Source organism: Hyla sarda, chromosome 12 (genome assembly GCF_029499605.1).
Source record: "Hyla sarda isolate aHylSar1 chromosome 12, aHylSar1.hap1, whole genome shotgun sequence".
In the NCBI taxonomy this organism is placed as follows: domain Eukaryota; kingdom Metazoa; phylum Chordata; class Amphibia; order Anura; family Hylidae; genus Hyla; species Hyla sarda.
Genome location: NC_079200.1, coordinates 13420158 through 13436511, shown reverse-complemented (window position 1 = coordinate 13436511; position 16354 = coordinate 13420158). Strand labels below are relative to the sequence as shown.

The following is a 16354-nucleotide window of genomic DNA, read 5'->3' as shown; positions in this document are numbered from 1 at the left end:
CAGTAGAACTTCATTCTGCGTGTGGTCACCATATATCCTGTCACATGTATTACGTCTTTGTGTTACTTGGAGTAAGCTTACATTTAGAAATCAGTATCAACCATGGATTCTCTGATATTTTATCATAGCTCTTGAATTCTTATCCTCATAAATTCAAAACAATTTAATCATAATCTGAGAGTAGCAAAGCTCCCAAAGGAGAATAAAAAAAACTGTAATTTTTCCTCCTTTTTTACCTCAGCATCTTTAGATTACGCTAAATTATCATTATAAAGTTATCCACTCAAAATTGATATTATTAAAATAAATGCAATATAGAATATATAGGTATATCACATTGTGTATGCAGGTACTATAAGCATACTCAATTTTAAACTATATATATATATATATATATATATATATATATATATATATTTCCATCAAGCCTAATGTGATTTTTGTGTTTCAGCAGAGGAGGCTGTCATTCTGCCTATAAGCCCCACCTTTCTCCTCCCACTCCTCTATGTCACTGGTCACCGCCCCTTTGAGTCTGGCTTTTTGCTTTCCCTCAACTTTGGTCAGTCTTCAATAACCCTTGAACGTCTAGTATCTGACTAGATTTCTGTGTTTCTTTACATGAAGTGACATACAAGACACATGTAACATGTAACAATACCAACATTTACAAATACTCAAAATACAACACACAGGGCCCACATTCTCACCAAAAATGTAAAAGAATAAAAAAAAAAAAATGGGAAAAATCACCTTCATTGTGCTTTGTTTATAATCCAATAAACCATTAGCTGATTTTAACTACTTAAGTAATATTTATCAATTAAAGAGTGATCACTTTTTTTATATATCTTATTTTATTTTCCTTGGCATAAATTGCACACCAATAAGGTCCTGTACACGACCGATTTAATAAACCTCTTAGCCAAGTATCAATGTAACTAATAATCACCAACTGACCAACACCAATGAATAGAGGTGGCTTCTAAGCCACCTCTATTCACTGGTGTTGGTCAGTTGGTGATTATTAGTTTTATTTTCCTTGGCCAAACTTCTCTTCTTACCCCTATATAAAACTGACAATTAATCGCATTTCCTGATACACTTCATTTTTTGGCATCCATCCTGTGCAACTGTGAAAATAAAACTTATTAGGAAATTAATGAAATAACATCAAATAGGTTCAATTAATGCCACATGGATTTTCTTTTGTTCTACACATTCTAAAAAAGAATCCATTACAACACAGACAGCTTCACAGAGAAAACATTCACTGGTCATATTCCATACATTCCTGATTCATTAATACACATCACACATATACAACATACTTTATATTATAAGAACCATCCTATGAACATCATCACATAACTACATACACACAGCTTTCCTAGAGACCTACCACACCATCTGCATTCCATAGCACTAAACACTCCTCATCATCATCTTCACTTTTACCCCTACCATTGGGAAAAACCACTCCATTCATTGATCCAGGGGACGCCTTCAGTACATTGAACAAAGAATTAACACTTTTTACAGTTCCCACAAACTTTTTGGACTCTTCCACATTCTTGTACCATAGTATCACTTACATAAACACTCTCACCTTTTCTAATCCTACCTTCCTCTGCGCCTTCTGTAACAAACTGTTTCTCATCCTCTTAAACATGCAGTCACCTTTACCTTTGCCTTTTAGCTTATAACTGTATATGAATACTGTATGTAACACTGTTGTATATGAATACTTCTGTCCATCAACCATCAGTATATTCCAAACTTTCAACTTCCTTAACATCCACATGCTTTTCCATCAAAACATTGAGTCTCTATTTTGTTTCTCTCTCTAATCCTATCAAGATACTTACAACAATCTGCTCCTACCTCAGCTGTCTTACCACTTGCACACACCATCAACTCCCGCAGCAAACTCACCAACTTCCTCAACACAATGCACACAGCCATTTGTCCACTCAAACTTCCATATCCAAAACCACCAAGAAACATTCTTTAGGAGACAATGGGGGATATTTATCAAAGTTGTCTATGTCCCGCATCAATATAGACCAAACTACAGAGTGTTTGGCTGGTCTATTGTGCGCCTAATTTATGAAAAGGCGCAAGGCTCTTGATAAATTCTGTGCACAGACTTCGTGATCTATGCTTTAGACTGTATTTAAACCATCTCCAAAATGGTCTGACATTTCGGCGTACTTTCAGCCGATGCAACTTGTCGCTGAAAAGTCGCTTTTGATAAATTCAGCACCAATGCATTTTCCAATGCATTTCCGTCTAAAATAGACTAGCATGCATCATGTTCTAAAAATCCTCTAGAGTAAAAGTCACAAAAAAGTTGCACATATTTAGACTGCGACTTTCTGTGCGACAAATTTAGACAGGAAAAAACAGTCTAAATCCTTTGATAAATATCCCCCAATGAGACAATCAATCCTACTCAACAACTTAGTTTACAACACAGACACACTTTTGAAACTTCTATACACTTCCCATGTTTGCACATTCATACATCCCTCCCTTGGCACAACTAAGTCACCCATTTCTTTGGAGACAAAACATTAGGGATCAATTAACTGACACATTTAAATGCAGTTCTACCTTTTCATCTAAGTCTGGCTTTTAAACAATGATAGCAGATTGTTCAGAGCGTTCAAAGTTTAACAATTTCAAAGTTTAAAATATATTTTTTTAGGAGTAGTGAGGACCATGTAATTACCTTATTAACAAGATCTCTCAGAGCATTGGCCATACAAAAATTGGTATTCAGCAGCAAACAAAAAGGGTGCGTATAGTGACAACCAAAATTTGTCTCCTGATATTAATCAAAGTTATCTTCTGGTACAAAAGGATACTGGCTGATACACCAAAAAATATACCAGAGTCAATTTTTAGCTCAGGTACAAATATCTGCAATACAATATAAAAGTTATCAGGGATACAGAAAGAGATACTGGACTGGTACAATAAAATAAAAAAAATCAGATAACTCAGATGCAGCACTAAATCTACCAGCAGTACCATACACATAAAAGTTATCCTCTGATACAGATACTGGACTGGTACCAGCAGTATGATACACACAAAAGTCACTTGACTGATACAATATAAAAAGATATCAGAGTTAGCTTTAACTCTGATAAGGCACAAAAGCTATCAGAAGTACAGAAACACTAAAATGATCAGGGATACAGATCACTCAACAGATATCTTAGATTAAAAAAAATACAAAATCTACGGCACTTTTAATTCCCTTGACCGTATCCACAGAGTAGATCAAAAAATCTAAAATCAAAATCCAAGCAAAACATTTTTCTGAATCGAAAATTAGATTTCTTAAAGCTCAAAAATCAAACAGAAATCTTATTAAGAAGTGCATTTTCGATGTTAAAGGGGTACTCGGTGAAAAACTTTTTAGTAAAATCAACTGGTGCCAGAAAGTTAAACAGATTTGTAAATGACTTCTTTTAAAATCTTAATCCTTCCAGTACTTAATAGCTGCTGAATACTACAGAGGAAATTCTTTTCTTTCTGGAACACAGAGCTCTCTGCTGACATCATGAGCACAGTACTCTCTGCTGACATCTTTCTCTATTTTAAGAACTGTCCAGAGTAGGAGAAAATCGCCATAGCAAACATTAGATTTTTTAATAGAAGTAATTTACAAATTTGTTTAACTTTATGGAGCCAGTTGATATATATAAAAAAAAGTTTTTTACTGGAAGTTTTTTACTTTAAGCATTAATTTCTTTCTTAGCCATAGATCACTATTCTACCGGAAAATGACGGATGCATCTGTCCTTCTTCAGTCTACCCTTCTTCAAATGTATTGTTTCCAACTTCCAACCTCTTCTTTATCTTGCTTCTTTTGGCCTCTTCCCAAGGTCTTCATCTTAGTCACAAGCAAATAGCAAGCTGATATGTCTCATAAGGAAAATAATGTTTTTCTGCAGCATATTAGCATATATATATATATATATATATATATATATATATATATATATATATTTTTTTTTTATATATGTATATATATATATATATATATATATATATATATATATATATATATATATAGATAGATAGATATAGATCAGTAATCAAAATCATAATGGTCATCCTTATCATTCCTTATCAATGTAATTGTAACCCAGTGAGGTATTAGTGACCATGGGACCTAAGGGTGACCTATGGGACCCCTCCTAATCTCCCCCATATAAGCCCTGGGTGGAGCTAGCTCTCTCTTTTTTGCTCTTCCTCCTTAGCTGAGTTGCAGTGAGGTCAAGTCCTATGTGTGTGTCTGGAGTCCAGAGGAGGCCTCAAGTCAGTCAAGCAGCCACGGATTCTCAAGTCCATTGCCCCACAGGTCAAGTCAAAGCCTGGTAAGCTACAGAAGGGGTGAAGTCAGTCATAGTCTTTCATAGTCAAGTCAGTCCAAGTCATCTTGTCTCAAGTCAGCGTGGCCTGCATCCAAATTATCCAAGTCTACTATAAGTCCCAGAAAGCCCTAAGGTTTCTGAAGTCACTGGTCACCTCTGTGGGCCTAGCCAAGCTGTATAAACTGTTACATCTGTAAGACTCAGTAAAGCTGCCGTTGTTCCGTAACTTGGCGTCAGAGTCATTATTTGCCCCCGTGCATAGCCCAGGATCCAGCGGTATACCTTTGGGGGTGTAGAGGATAAACCACGCCCTCAAGTCATGAATACAAGGGGTTAATGCCATCTGCCCCTAGGGTAATTCCATCTGTCCTGATCACACCCTCAACACATAGCCTTATGTCTATCCCTATATTATAAGAAGGATAACTTTATCCATATCCCTATATTATATTAAAGATAGCCTTATGCCTATCCCTATCTAATATGAAGTGTGGTGGCCCAGTACAGGAGTTGCTCTCCTGTACCCTTTTCTGTCCTGTGTGGCAAACTTTATTTCAATGTCCCCTGAGTTCCACTTTCATTATATGTGCCCTAAATGGTTAAAGGAGTACTCCGGCGCGCACTTTTTTCCGTTTATCCCGTCCGGGCTGCAAAATAAAAGAAAACACACTTTCTCTTACCTGCCAACGAGCCCCCGGAGCTCCGGTACACTCCGGTACAGGTGTTCGGTCCCCGGGCCGTATTCTTCTTACTTCCTGTTAGCCCGGCACGTCACACGGAGCTTCAGCCTATCATCGGCCGCAGCGATGTCAGACTGAAGCTCTGTGTGACGTGCCGGGCTAACAGGAAGTAAGAAGAATACAGCCAGGGGACCGAACAACTGTACCGGAGCTCCGGGGGCTCGTTGGCAGGTAAGAGAAAGTGTGTTTTCTTTTATTTTGCAGCCCGGACGGGATAAAAGTAAAAAAGTGCATGCCGGAGTACTCCTTTAACAGTGTCCTATGTTATTTATTAATTTGTCTTTCTAATGTTCATATGCATTTAAATGTTATTACGAAGTCATGTAACCAGGGAAGTGACCAGTGTCAGTGACCAGGTGACTTGTGGGTGACCTATGGGAGTCCTCCAAATTTCTCCCTTATATACTTGGGAGGAGTTAGTTAGTTCAGTCTTAGTGCATGTTGAGTACAGTACAGTCAAGACCTGAGAGTGTCTGGTGTCCTGAAGAGACCTGGGCTTAACCATGCAGCCATGCATCACCAAGTGCCTTTTAAAGCCTGGTAAGCAACCACAGGGATGAAGTCTAGACAGTCATAGTCAAGTCAGTCAAGTCTGCTAAAGTCAGTGTGGGTCTGCATAATTCAGTCCAAGTTCACAACAAGTCCCAGCGAGCCCGCAAGTCTCCTAAGTAACTGGTCATCTCCTTGGGCCTAACTGAGCTGTAAAGAATCTTCCATCTGTCTGCCTCAGTAAAGCTGCTGTTGTTCCGCAACCTTGCATCGGAATGATTTTTTGCCCCAGGTGCATTATTTTGCACTTATCCACATTAATCGTCAGTGTCTAGAGTGTTGACCATTCTGCTAGTTTACCTAAATCCTTTTTCATTTGGGGTATCCCTCCAGGAACATCAACCCTGTTACAAATCGTTGTGTTATTAGCAACACACTGGAATTACAGGATAATGGTGAAAATGTAGAAGTAGATGTAGATGGTTTATGTTAGAGCTGCAGTGATGGCCTCAACACTAACAATACAGTACGGAACATGATGGACACGGCAAGAGATGGTTGACTGTGTAGGGCTGGTAGCAGCAGAACCAGGGGCAGTGGTAGGAGGCACAACGGTGCCAGCTGTAGTACATGATGGAATGTGATTGATAATGGTGGACATGTGGGTCTGTAGAGGGCTGGTGGCAGTACCAGAGTTCCAGCATCACAACTACAACTCAAACAAAAAATATTGGCAGTGAAATCCACAATAATTTTTTTTAAAATAATTTATGGTTCGAGGTTTCTTTCCCCACACCCAAACATTGGGATTAGAGTTACACATTTTAATAATTTTAATAATTTTTTTGATTTTTAATTAATTCAATATTTATTTTTCCATCATCATCAAAAATACAATAATGTACAAAGTATACATCATTAACAAATTAGTACAAGTTATCCATCAACCTAATAAGGGGCCTCTATTTCTTGTTTTTTACATACCGTATTTATCGGGGTATACCACGCACTGGCCTATAACACGCACCCTAATTTTACCAAGGATATTTGGGTAAAAAAAGTTTTTTACCCTAATATCCATGGTAAAATGAGGGTGCGTGTGTGCATGCGTATACCCCGATACACCCCCAGGAAAGGCAGGGGGAGAGAGGCCGTCGCTGCCCGCTTCTCTCCCCCTGCCTTTCCTGGGGTCTAGAGCCGTGCTGCCGCCGCTTCTCTCCCGCTGGCTATCGGCGCCGCTGCCCGTTCTCTCCCCCTGACTTTCGGTGCCGGCGCCCCATTGCCGGCGCCGACAGCCAGGGGGAGAGAAGGGGCAGCGGCACCCATTGCTGGCGCCGCTGCCCGTTGCCTCCCCCCATCCCCGATTGCATAATTACCTGTTGCTGGGGTCGGGTCCGCCCTGCTTCAGTGTGCGTCCCTTGCATCGTTGCTATGCACTGCACGGCGCGGCGCAATGACAAGTGACGTCTTTGCGCTGCGCCGTACAGCGCATAGCAACGACGCAGGGGACGCACACCGGAGGCCTGAAGCAGCGCGGACCCGACCCCGGCAACAGGTAATTATGCAACCGGGGATGGGGGGTGGCAACGGGGCAGCGGCGCCGGAAATGGGTGCCGCTGCCCCTTCTCTCCCCCTGGCTGTCGGCGCCGCTGCCCCATTGCCGATAGTCAGGGGGAGAGAACGGGCAGCGGCGTGGATAGCCAGGGGGAGAGAAGGGCCGGCAGCAGGGCTCTAGACCCCAGGACAGGCAGGGGCAGAGAAGCCGGCAGCGCTGGCGGTCTCTGCACCTGCAAAGCCGCTGCAGTTCATTCATTTAAACCTTTTGTAGGTAGCAGATTACATTAGGCAGTGCCTGATCTGCTTAAGGGTGCATGCACACCACGTTTTTGCTATACCGTTCCCGTATACGGTTTCAAGGTAAAAACCCTATGGAACCGTATAGAAAACCGTATGCATTGACTTAACATTGTAAACTGTATGTCAAACGCATCATCCGTTTTGCGTCTTGTACGGTTTTATCCGCGTTTTTTACCCGTACCCAAAACCATACACTACCACGTTTTTTGGTCCGAGTAAAAAAAACTTATGAAATTTTTTTTTTTTTTTTAACATGGGAGTCAATGGGAACCTTACAGAACCGTATGTGCGTACGGTTCCATCTGGTTTGCACCATACAGTTTTTGACTTTGCACAGTTTTTTTTCTTGGAATTTCAATCAAACAAGTGAAGCTTTATTCAAAATGGAGTGAAAAGTTAAAAACGTATACTTTTTTTTCTTAAAAAACGGAGGCAACCGGATATCATTTTTGAACCTGTATGTGGTTTTTAACCGTATACGGGTTGAAATTTGTGCACACGTTTTGATACAGTTTAGTCAGGTTTTGAGGAATCGTTTTTCATCAGAAACCATGATACAGGAACTGTATTGCAAAAACGTGGTGTGCATGCACCCTTATCATGTTTTCCTCCTCCCCTTTTAGAAGCCACAGGAGGGCTTGTTTTCTGCAGGGCCAGTGAAATCCTCCACCCACTATAATAACCAATAACCAATCAGTCATCGAAACCGCCTGCAGCTGTCATTTGTCCTTCTAAATGCAGAGATCACTATTGATCGTGGGACTTCAAGAGTTAAATGATATTCATCAGTGTGATCACCGATATTGATCTTTTACGGTGAGTGCCGGATGTTGAAAGCAGCCAATACCCAATCAGTAAAATGCGAGCTCATCTCCTGCGCTTACATCATAGACCCTGATGGCACATGGTGTAAATGTACGTAATGTGTCGGGAAAACATTCCTAATGTTCCTAACTGATCATCAATGTTGTCTTACATACTCCATCATGGCAATATATTTCATTATTTAATATTGAATAACAGCTCAGAGGCCAATTCAGTGTTATTAATTTAGATAAAAATTAGCAAAGCGTCTGTTTCATATTAAATTTCTCCTACAAAATATTTATTTATTATTTGACTGCGTGACCAAGATTGTGATATCATCTTCTAATAAGGATTATACCAGATGACTATGAAAGAGAACAAATAAAGGGTTGGAAATAACCACAGGTTTAATACAACTACATTAACACAGTAAAATGTAAGAAATAAAAGTTGACCAAATCCATTTAGCACAAAGTGGATTCGGTCCATATTGGGCAAAAAAAATAAAAATATTCTAATTAATTAGAATGAAACATTTATTTTTATTTTTTTCCGATTCATTTCCTGTCCACTGAGTGGCCCAGAGGAAATGGCGATTCTTTATGCTGTATTCCACTAATTACATTTCCTGGGTTGGGCACTCTTCACTTGACCCAACTGTTTAGTGTATTGTACAGGAATAAAGACATCTACCTTTGACAGGAGTCCCTGCTCCTGTATATAAATTTTGAGTCTGAATTGGGATCCAAATTCGAAAAGAATCTCAGGAGGATCGCTCATCTCTAATAATGAATGTATAATAATTTCAGTAGGAGATGCTAGTATACTTTTGTAAGACAAAAAAATATTGGAATTAAATCAAAGTTTTCATTCACTTTTCGATACTTTTTTAAGTGCCATCTTTATGTCCTGGTTTCTAAGGCTATATATAATAGGGTTAAACAAGGGAGTAAACACAGTGTGCAGTAAGGATACTATCTTATTAAAAAGCAATGACTGTCCTTTAGATGGGATCATGTATTTAATGGTTAGTGACCCGTAAAATGTCCCCACAACAATAAGGTGAGAACTGCAGGTAGAGAAGGTTTTCTGTTTTCCAGTTTTGGATGGTATCTTAAATATGGCGAGGAAGATATATACATAGGTGACAATGATAAGCCCACATGGAAACATAAAAAATGGCAAAGAAAAAAGAAACGATTCTATGTCTATATGAGAAGTGTCTGAGCAAGAAAGCTTCTGGAGTGGAGAGACGTCACAGTAGAAATGGTCAATGATATTGTCATGGCAAAAATTTAAATTTGCAATGGGCAGGACTCCTGAAAGATTAACAGTAAGACCCACCAACCATGGCCATACTGAAAGACCAATACGTAACTTATAGTCCATGATACTGGAGTATCTTAGGGGGTTACAGATGGCCAGGTATCGGTCGTAGGACATCACTGAGAGTAGAAGACATTCCGTAGCAATTGAACCACTGTAGAAATATAACTGTGATACACATGCGGCATAAGTCATTATTTTCCATCCTAGTAGAATAGCATCAAACATGTTGGGTACAATACTGGTGGAAAGTATAAGGTCAGAAAAGGAAAGATGACAGAGGAAGAAATACATGGGGGACTGGAGCCGAGCATTGGTGCACACTAGGATGATGATAAGAAGGTTTCCAATAATTGTAAAAAGAAAAATGATTAATAACAGAATGAAGAATATAATACTGAAGCTGTAAAGATTTCCGAAACCCAATAGAATGAATTCTGTGACTCTTGTTTGGTTCATTGTAGACAATTATCAGATCTGAAATAACAGAGAAGTGATGTTCATCTAAAGTTAAGACAGCCATTTTGGCAAATAAAAAAAGGCAACTCTGTAGCCACTTTGTAGGTAACACCTCTTTCCCTGAGGATGAAGTTTACTGCTGCACCTTCTTATTTTTCCCTTAACAGTGCTGCCAGCCGCCCGCTGTACTCAGAACTGCATCTTCCCTCATTGTGCTGGAACGTGGAACATAAAATGTTTGCGGAGAAGAGTCCTGGCCAGGAGAAATCTTAATGATGGCCCAGGACAGATGGCAAAAAAAAGAAAGTTGAACACTGTCCCCTGTAAGTCACTTATATGGTCTTAAATGGCACTCGCCTACAGCTGGTATCTCCTGCCATATGGTCATTGATTTTATTCAGTAACAATAGAGCGGTATTAGTCAGTCATTAGTGTGGTAATGGTAATGGTGGTCATGGTGTTGTGGTATTGTCCCTTATTGGTAACACACAAAACAAAGCAGTATGCACCTGTGCACACATTTCATTTTGTCTGGAAGTGCTGATAATTTTTTTTATTTAATTTTTTTATAATTCTTAAATATTGGTCTAAGTATACAGGATTGATTGATTCAGTATGGTGATATATCTCATTGTTGATTGTTAAGGTTACATATAGATATGAATTTGCCCTTGGACCCACAGGACTCTAGTTACACCCCTGGGTAAAGACAAGGCCATGGCTTTAACTATAGGAGTGCCAGGGCTGTAACTATAGAGGTGCTAGGGCTGTAACTAAAGGGGTGCCAGGGCTGTAACTAAAGGGGTGCCAGGGCTGTAACTATAGTTGGTCCTGGGCTGTAACTATAGGGGTGCTAGGGCTTTAATTATAGGGGTGCCAGGGCTGTAACTATAGGGGTGCCAGGGCTGTAACTATAGGTGGTCCTGGGCTGTAACTACAGCCCTTACCTGCCTCCTCGTGGTATAGCCCCCTATGGGGACCAAAAAATGTACTCCTTAACAACGAAGGACGTATATTTACGTCCTCCGCTAGCTCCCGCGATATGCCGCGGGGTCACACGGTGACCCTGCGTCATATCGGGTCGGTCCCAGCAGCCATCAACGGCCGGGACCCACGGCTAATACAGGACATCACCGATCGTGGTGATGCCCTGTATTAACCCTTCAGACGCGGCGATCAAAGCTGACCGCCGCGTCTAAAGCGAAAGTGAAACTATCCCGGCTGCTCAGTCGGGCTGTTCGGGACCGCCGCGGTGAAATTGCAGCATCCCAAACAGCTTACAGGACACCGGGAGGGCCCTTACCTGCCTCCTCGGTGTCCGATCGGCGAATGACTGCTCTGTGCCTGAGATCAAGGCAGGAGCAGTCAAGCGCCGATAACACTGATCACAGGCATGTTAATACATGCCAGTGATCTGTGTAAAAGATCAGTGTGTCAGTGCTTTAGTCTCTTATGGGAGTTATAACATTGCAAAAAAAAAGTTTTAAAAAAAAGGGTTAATAAAGATCATTTAACCCCTTCCCTAATAAAAGTTTGAATTACCCCCTTTTCCCATAAAAAAATAAAACAGTGTAAATAAAAATAAAAAAACATATGTGGTATCGCCGCGTGCGTAAATGTCAGAACTATAAAAATATATCATTAATTAAACCGCAAGGTCATTGGCGTATGCGCAAAAAAATTCCAAAGTTAAAAAAGTTTTTGGTCACTTTTTATGCTATTAAAAAATGAATAAAAAGTGATCAAAAAGTCTGATCAAAACAAAAGTCATACCAATAAAAACTTCAGATCACAGCGCAAAAAATGAGTCCTCATACCGCCCTGTACGTGGAAAAATAAAAAAGTTATAGGGGTCAGAAGATGACATTTTTAAACGTATAGTTATGATTTTTTCCAGAAGTACGACAAAATGAAACCTATATAAGTAGGGGATCATTTTAACCGTATGGACCTACAGAATAATGATAAGGTGTCATTTTTACCAAAATATGCACTGCGTAGAAACGGATACCCCCAAAAGTTACAAAATGGCGTTTTTTCTTCGAGTTTGTCGCACAATGATTTTTTTTTTTCATTTCGCCGTGAATTTTTGGGTAAAATGACTAATGTCACTGCAAAGTAGAATTGGTGACGAAAAAAATAAGCCATAATATGGATTTTTAGGTGGAAAATTGAAAGAGTTATGATTTTTAAAAGGTAAGGAGGAAAAAACGAAAGTGCAAAAACTGAAAAACCCTGAGTCCTTAAGGGGTTAACCTGTTAAGGACCCAGGCCGTACCTGTATGCCCTGAGTCTGCTCCCGATCTATAACACGAGGCCATGGCGTCATAGCGGGTCGGGCCCGGCCTCTAACAAGGGCCGGGACCCGTGGCTAATAGAGCGCGCCATTGATCGCGCTGCCACGCGCTATTAACCCTTTAGACGCGGCGTTCAAAGTTGAACACCGCATCTAAAATGAAAGTGAAACCATGCCGGTTAGCTCAGGGAGCTGTTCGGGATAGCCGCGGTGAAATCGCGGCATTACGAACAGCTTACAGGACAACTTGAGGGTCCCTACCTGCCTCCTCGGTGTCCGATCGCCGAATGACTGCTCAGTGCCTGAGATCCAGGCATGAGCAGTCAAGCGGCAGAATCATCGATCACTGGTTTCTTATGAGAAACCAGTGATCAATGTGAAAGATCAGTGTGTGCAGTGTTATAGGTCCCTATGGGATAACAATGATCAGTGTGTGCAGTGTTATAGGTCCCTATGGGATAACAATGATCAGTGTGTGCAGTGTTATAGGTCCCTATGGGATAACAATGATCAATGTAAGAGATCAGTGTGTGCAGTGTTATAGGTCCCTATGGGATAACAATGATCAATGTAAAAGATCAGTGTGTGCAGTGTTATAGGTCCCTATGGGAGCTATAACATTGCAAAAAAAAAGGGGGGGGGAAGTGAATAAACATCATTTAACACCTTCCCTAATAAAAGTTTGAATCACCCCCTTTTCCCATAAAAAAAAAAAACTGTTTAAATAAAAAAAAAATAAACATATGTGGTATCGCCACGTGCAGAAATGTCCGAATTATAAAAATATATATCGTTAATAAAACTGCACGGTCAATGGCGTAAGCGCAAAGAAATTCCAAAGTCCAAAATAGTACATTTTTGGTCACTTTTTATATCATGAAAAAATGAAAAAATCAATAAGTCCTATCAATTAAAAAATGGTACCGCTAAAAACTTCAGATCACGGTGCAAAAAATAAGTCCTCATACCGCCCCATATGCGGAAAAATAAAAAAGTTATAGGGGTCAGAATGACAATTTTAAACGTGTACATTTTCCTGCATATAGTTATGATTTTTTCCAGAAGTACGACAAAATCAAACCTATATAAGTAGGGGATCATTTTTATCGTATGGACCTACAGAATAAAGATAAGGTATCATTTTTACCGAAAAATGTACTGCGCAGAAATGAAAGCCCCCAAAATTACAAAATGGCGTTTTTTTTTCCAATTTTGTCTCACAATGATTTTATTCTCCGTTTCGCCATAGATTTTTGGGTAAAATGAATGAAGCCATTACAAAGTAGAATTGGTGGCGCAAAAAATAAGCCATCATAGGGATTTTTAGGTGCAAAATTGAAAGAGTTAGGATTTTTTAAAGGTAAGGAGGAAAAAACGAAAATGCAAAAACTGAAAACCCCCGGGTCCTTAAGGGGTTAAACAGATCCCTGTGATAGATACAATGTAGTGGTGTCTTTCACTCAAAGGAATCCATATAAAACATGTTGTCTACGTTTATCTAATGGATCTGCTGTATGGAGTAGTGCAGAAGATTACACTATTCTATACAGCAGTAAAAAGGCCAAACCAGCACTCCTGTCTCCTGTTATGTGAATGGGGTCTATGGATATATTTGACATAAACGCCAGGAACTTTCTTGGTGCATATGTTACATGTACACAGTATATACAGTGTGAACACAGCCTTACAGCACAGTTATCAGAGTTATGTCCTGTAATGAGCCGGGCACCTGTGTATCCATCACATGATCAGGACGGATTGTTATCCACCAAACCATGAAGGTTTCTATTGAACAAAAGCAAGCAGAGATCTTATAAACCAGATACAGAAATTGATACAGAGTACAGTCAAAAACATTACACGAAAATCCTCCTAACCAATCCCTGATCTATACAGAATGAGATACTTACAGAATGTTTGTTGGGCAGCGGCACCACAATATAGTGTCATTACCTTTTATATTCTTTCTTTATTGCTGTGCGCTGCCCGGATCATCTCCGGAGGGTTCTTATTCCCATTACACTCAAGGAAAAGTTTCCTCTCAACTTTATAAAACTTTATTCGTAGAAGTTTTGTGCAACATAATAAAGTTATATTATTTCCCTTCATAAGAAGTAAAAAGAAGGAAATTAGAGAAGTTTACAAACCTTATGGCTTGTGCAAGTGTCATCCAGTTCAGGTTTCTGCATTTGTTATACTCTGTATTGTTTTGTGGATTATATTGTTTGATTTACTTTAACCCCTTAAAGGAGATATCTTGTGTACATTTTTTTTTTTTCCATAACGGCCGGGCTGCCTGCAAATAAAACAATAAACAGGACTTACCTGCCCCCGGTGTGTCGGTATTTCGCTCTGCTCCGCCACCGTCTTCTTCCTGGTCCTGCCTTGGTCAGTGTAACATGGCATCAGGAGAGCATGTACTATGGTTGTGCCATAACTGTGTGTCTCCCGCCATACCCCGCGGGGACTGCAGCACTGTTGTGTACTGCTGTTGTTGTGCAAAAATAGACTTTTTTAAGCGTACTGAACCGCATTTTTCTGCCCTCATAAGTGCATACCACATACGTACATCTAAGTAGTGTACTATTTTGTACCTGTTAATCTTTCAAGGGTCTAGATACTGTGAAAGTCCAGGCAAAAGTAATCACTGGCTGGTGTTTTACTAAAATACGTATTTTTAAGCGTACTGTAGCGCATTTTTCTGCCCTCATAAGTGCATACCACATACCTACATCTCTAAGTAGTGTACTATTTTTTACCGGTTAATCTGTCATGGGCCTACATACTGTGTGCAGTACCATGCATACCATGTGTGTAGGGCACAGTGGTGTCATGCTGTTCTTCACATGGATTACCTTGGCGAACGGAGTCACACAGGGAAGGAACTGCTAAAAGTCATTCGTAAAGAAATCGGAGCATGGCTTACTCCACGAAAACTGGAAATGGGAATCATGGTGACCGACAATGGGAAGAACATCTTGCATGCACTGCGACAAGGAAGCCTGAGCCATGCACCTTGCATGGCACACGTGTTCAATCTGGTTGTGAAGCGGTTCCTGAAGTGCTCCACCCATCTGCAAGACATCCTAACAATGGGAAGAAAACTTTGCATGCACTTCATCCAATCATACACCGAAAAGCACACCCTCCTTGAGCTGCAGCGTCAGAACGGTATCCCCCAACATAGTCTGATTTGTGACGTTGCCACACGTTGGAATTCCACCCTCCATATGTTGGACCGACTGTACGAACAGAGAAAAGCCATCACCGATTTCTTGATGATCCAAGTGGATAGGGCGACTCTCCTGTGTAACTTCAATGTGAACCAGTGGCAGCTCATACGTGACACCTGCCGTTTGCTTAGGCCCTTTGAGGAAGCCACATTATTAGTCAATCGCCAGGATTATGGGATGAACAACGTCATTCCACCGCTTCATTTCTTACAACATATGTTGGAAACGATGGCTGGTCAGGGCACTGGAGATGTGGCGCCTACATCTCACGGCCACATGAGCCCTGTGGGGGCTGAACTGGAGGAGGAGAGGGAGGGGCACAGTGGAGCACAGTTTAGGTTTCCCCAAATGTTTTTTTTTCTAGTAATCTGACAGGAGAGGAGGAGCAGCCAGAGGAGCTAGAGGGTTATGAGGAAGGTGAGACAGAGGACCCAGACACACCGTGGCAGTATGCAGTGGAGATGTAGGCAGGGAGTCCTTTCCGAGTCACTTGCACAAATGGCACGATGCATGCTCACTTGCTTGCGTAGTGACAGCCGAATTGTCACCATTCAGCAGCAGGATGACTTCTGGCTCTCCACCTTATTAGACCCTCGCTACCGTCCCAGAATGGGGGCCTTTTTTACACCCACTGAGAGGGAGGACAAACTGACCTACTACAGAGACATCCTATATAGTCAGTTGGCCAATGCCTATTGGCGCCATTGTCCATCCTTTTGCAGATCTGAATTGGGGGGCCCCCTGTGCTCACCTTCCACT

General features: G+C 40.8%; 1 protein-coding gene across 1 annotated transcript; it reads right to left on the bottom strand.

The window, feature by feature from the left end:
* Positions 1 to 9148: 9148 nt before the first annotated feature.
* LOC130296930 (olfactory receptor 10A7-like) lies at positions 9149 to 10075 on the bottom strand (the record flags this gene model as incomplete). The annotated part of the gene is made up of 1 exon (XM_056548996.1): positions 9149 to 10075. A coding segment is annotated over one exon (927 nt), but the record flags the coding sequence as incomplete, so codon positions are not given.
* Positions 10076 to 16354: the final 6279 nt, after the last annotated feature.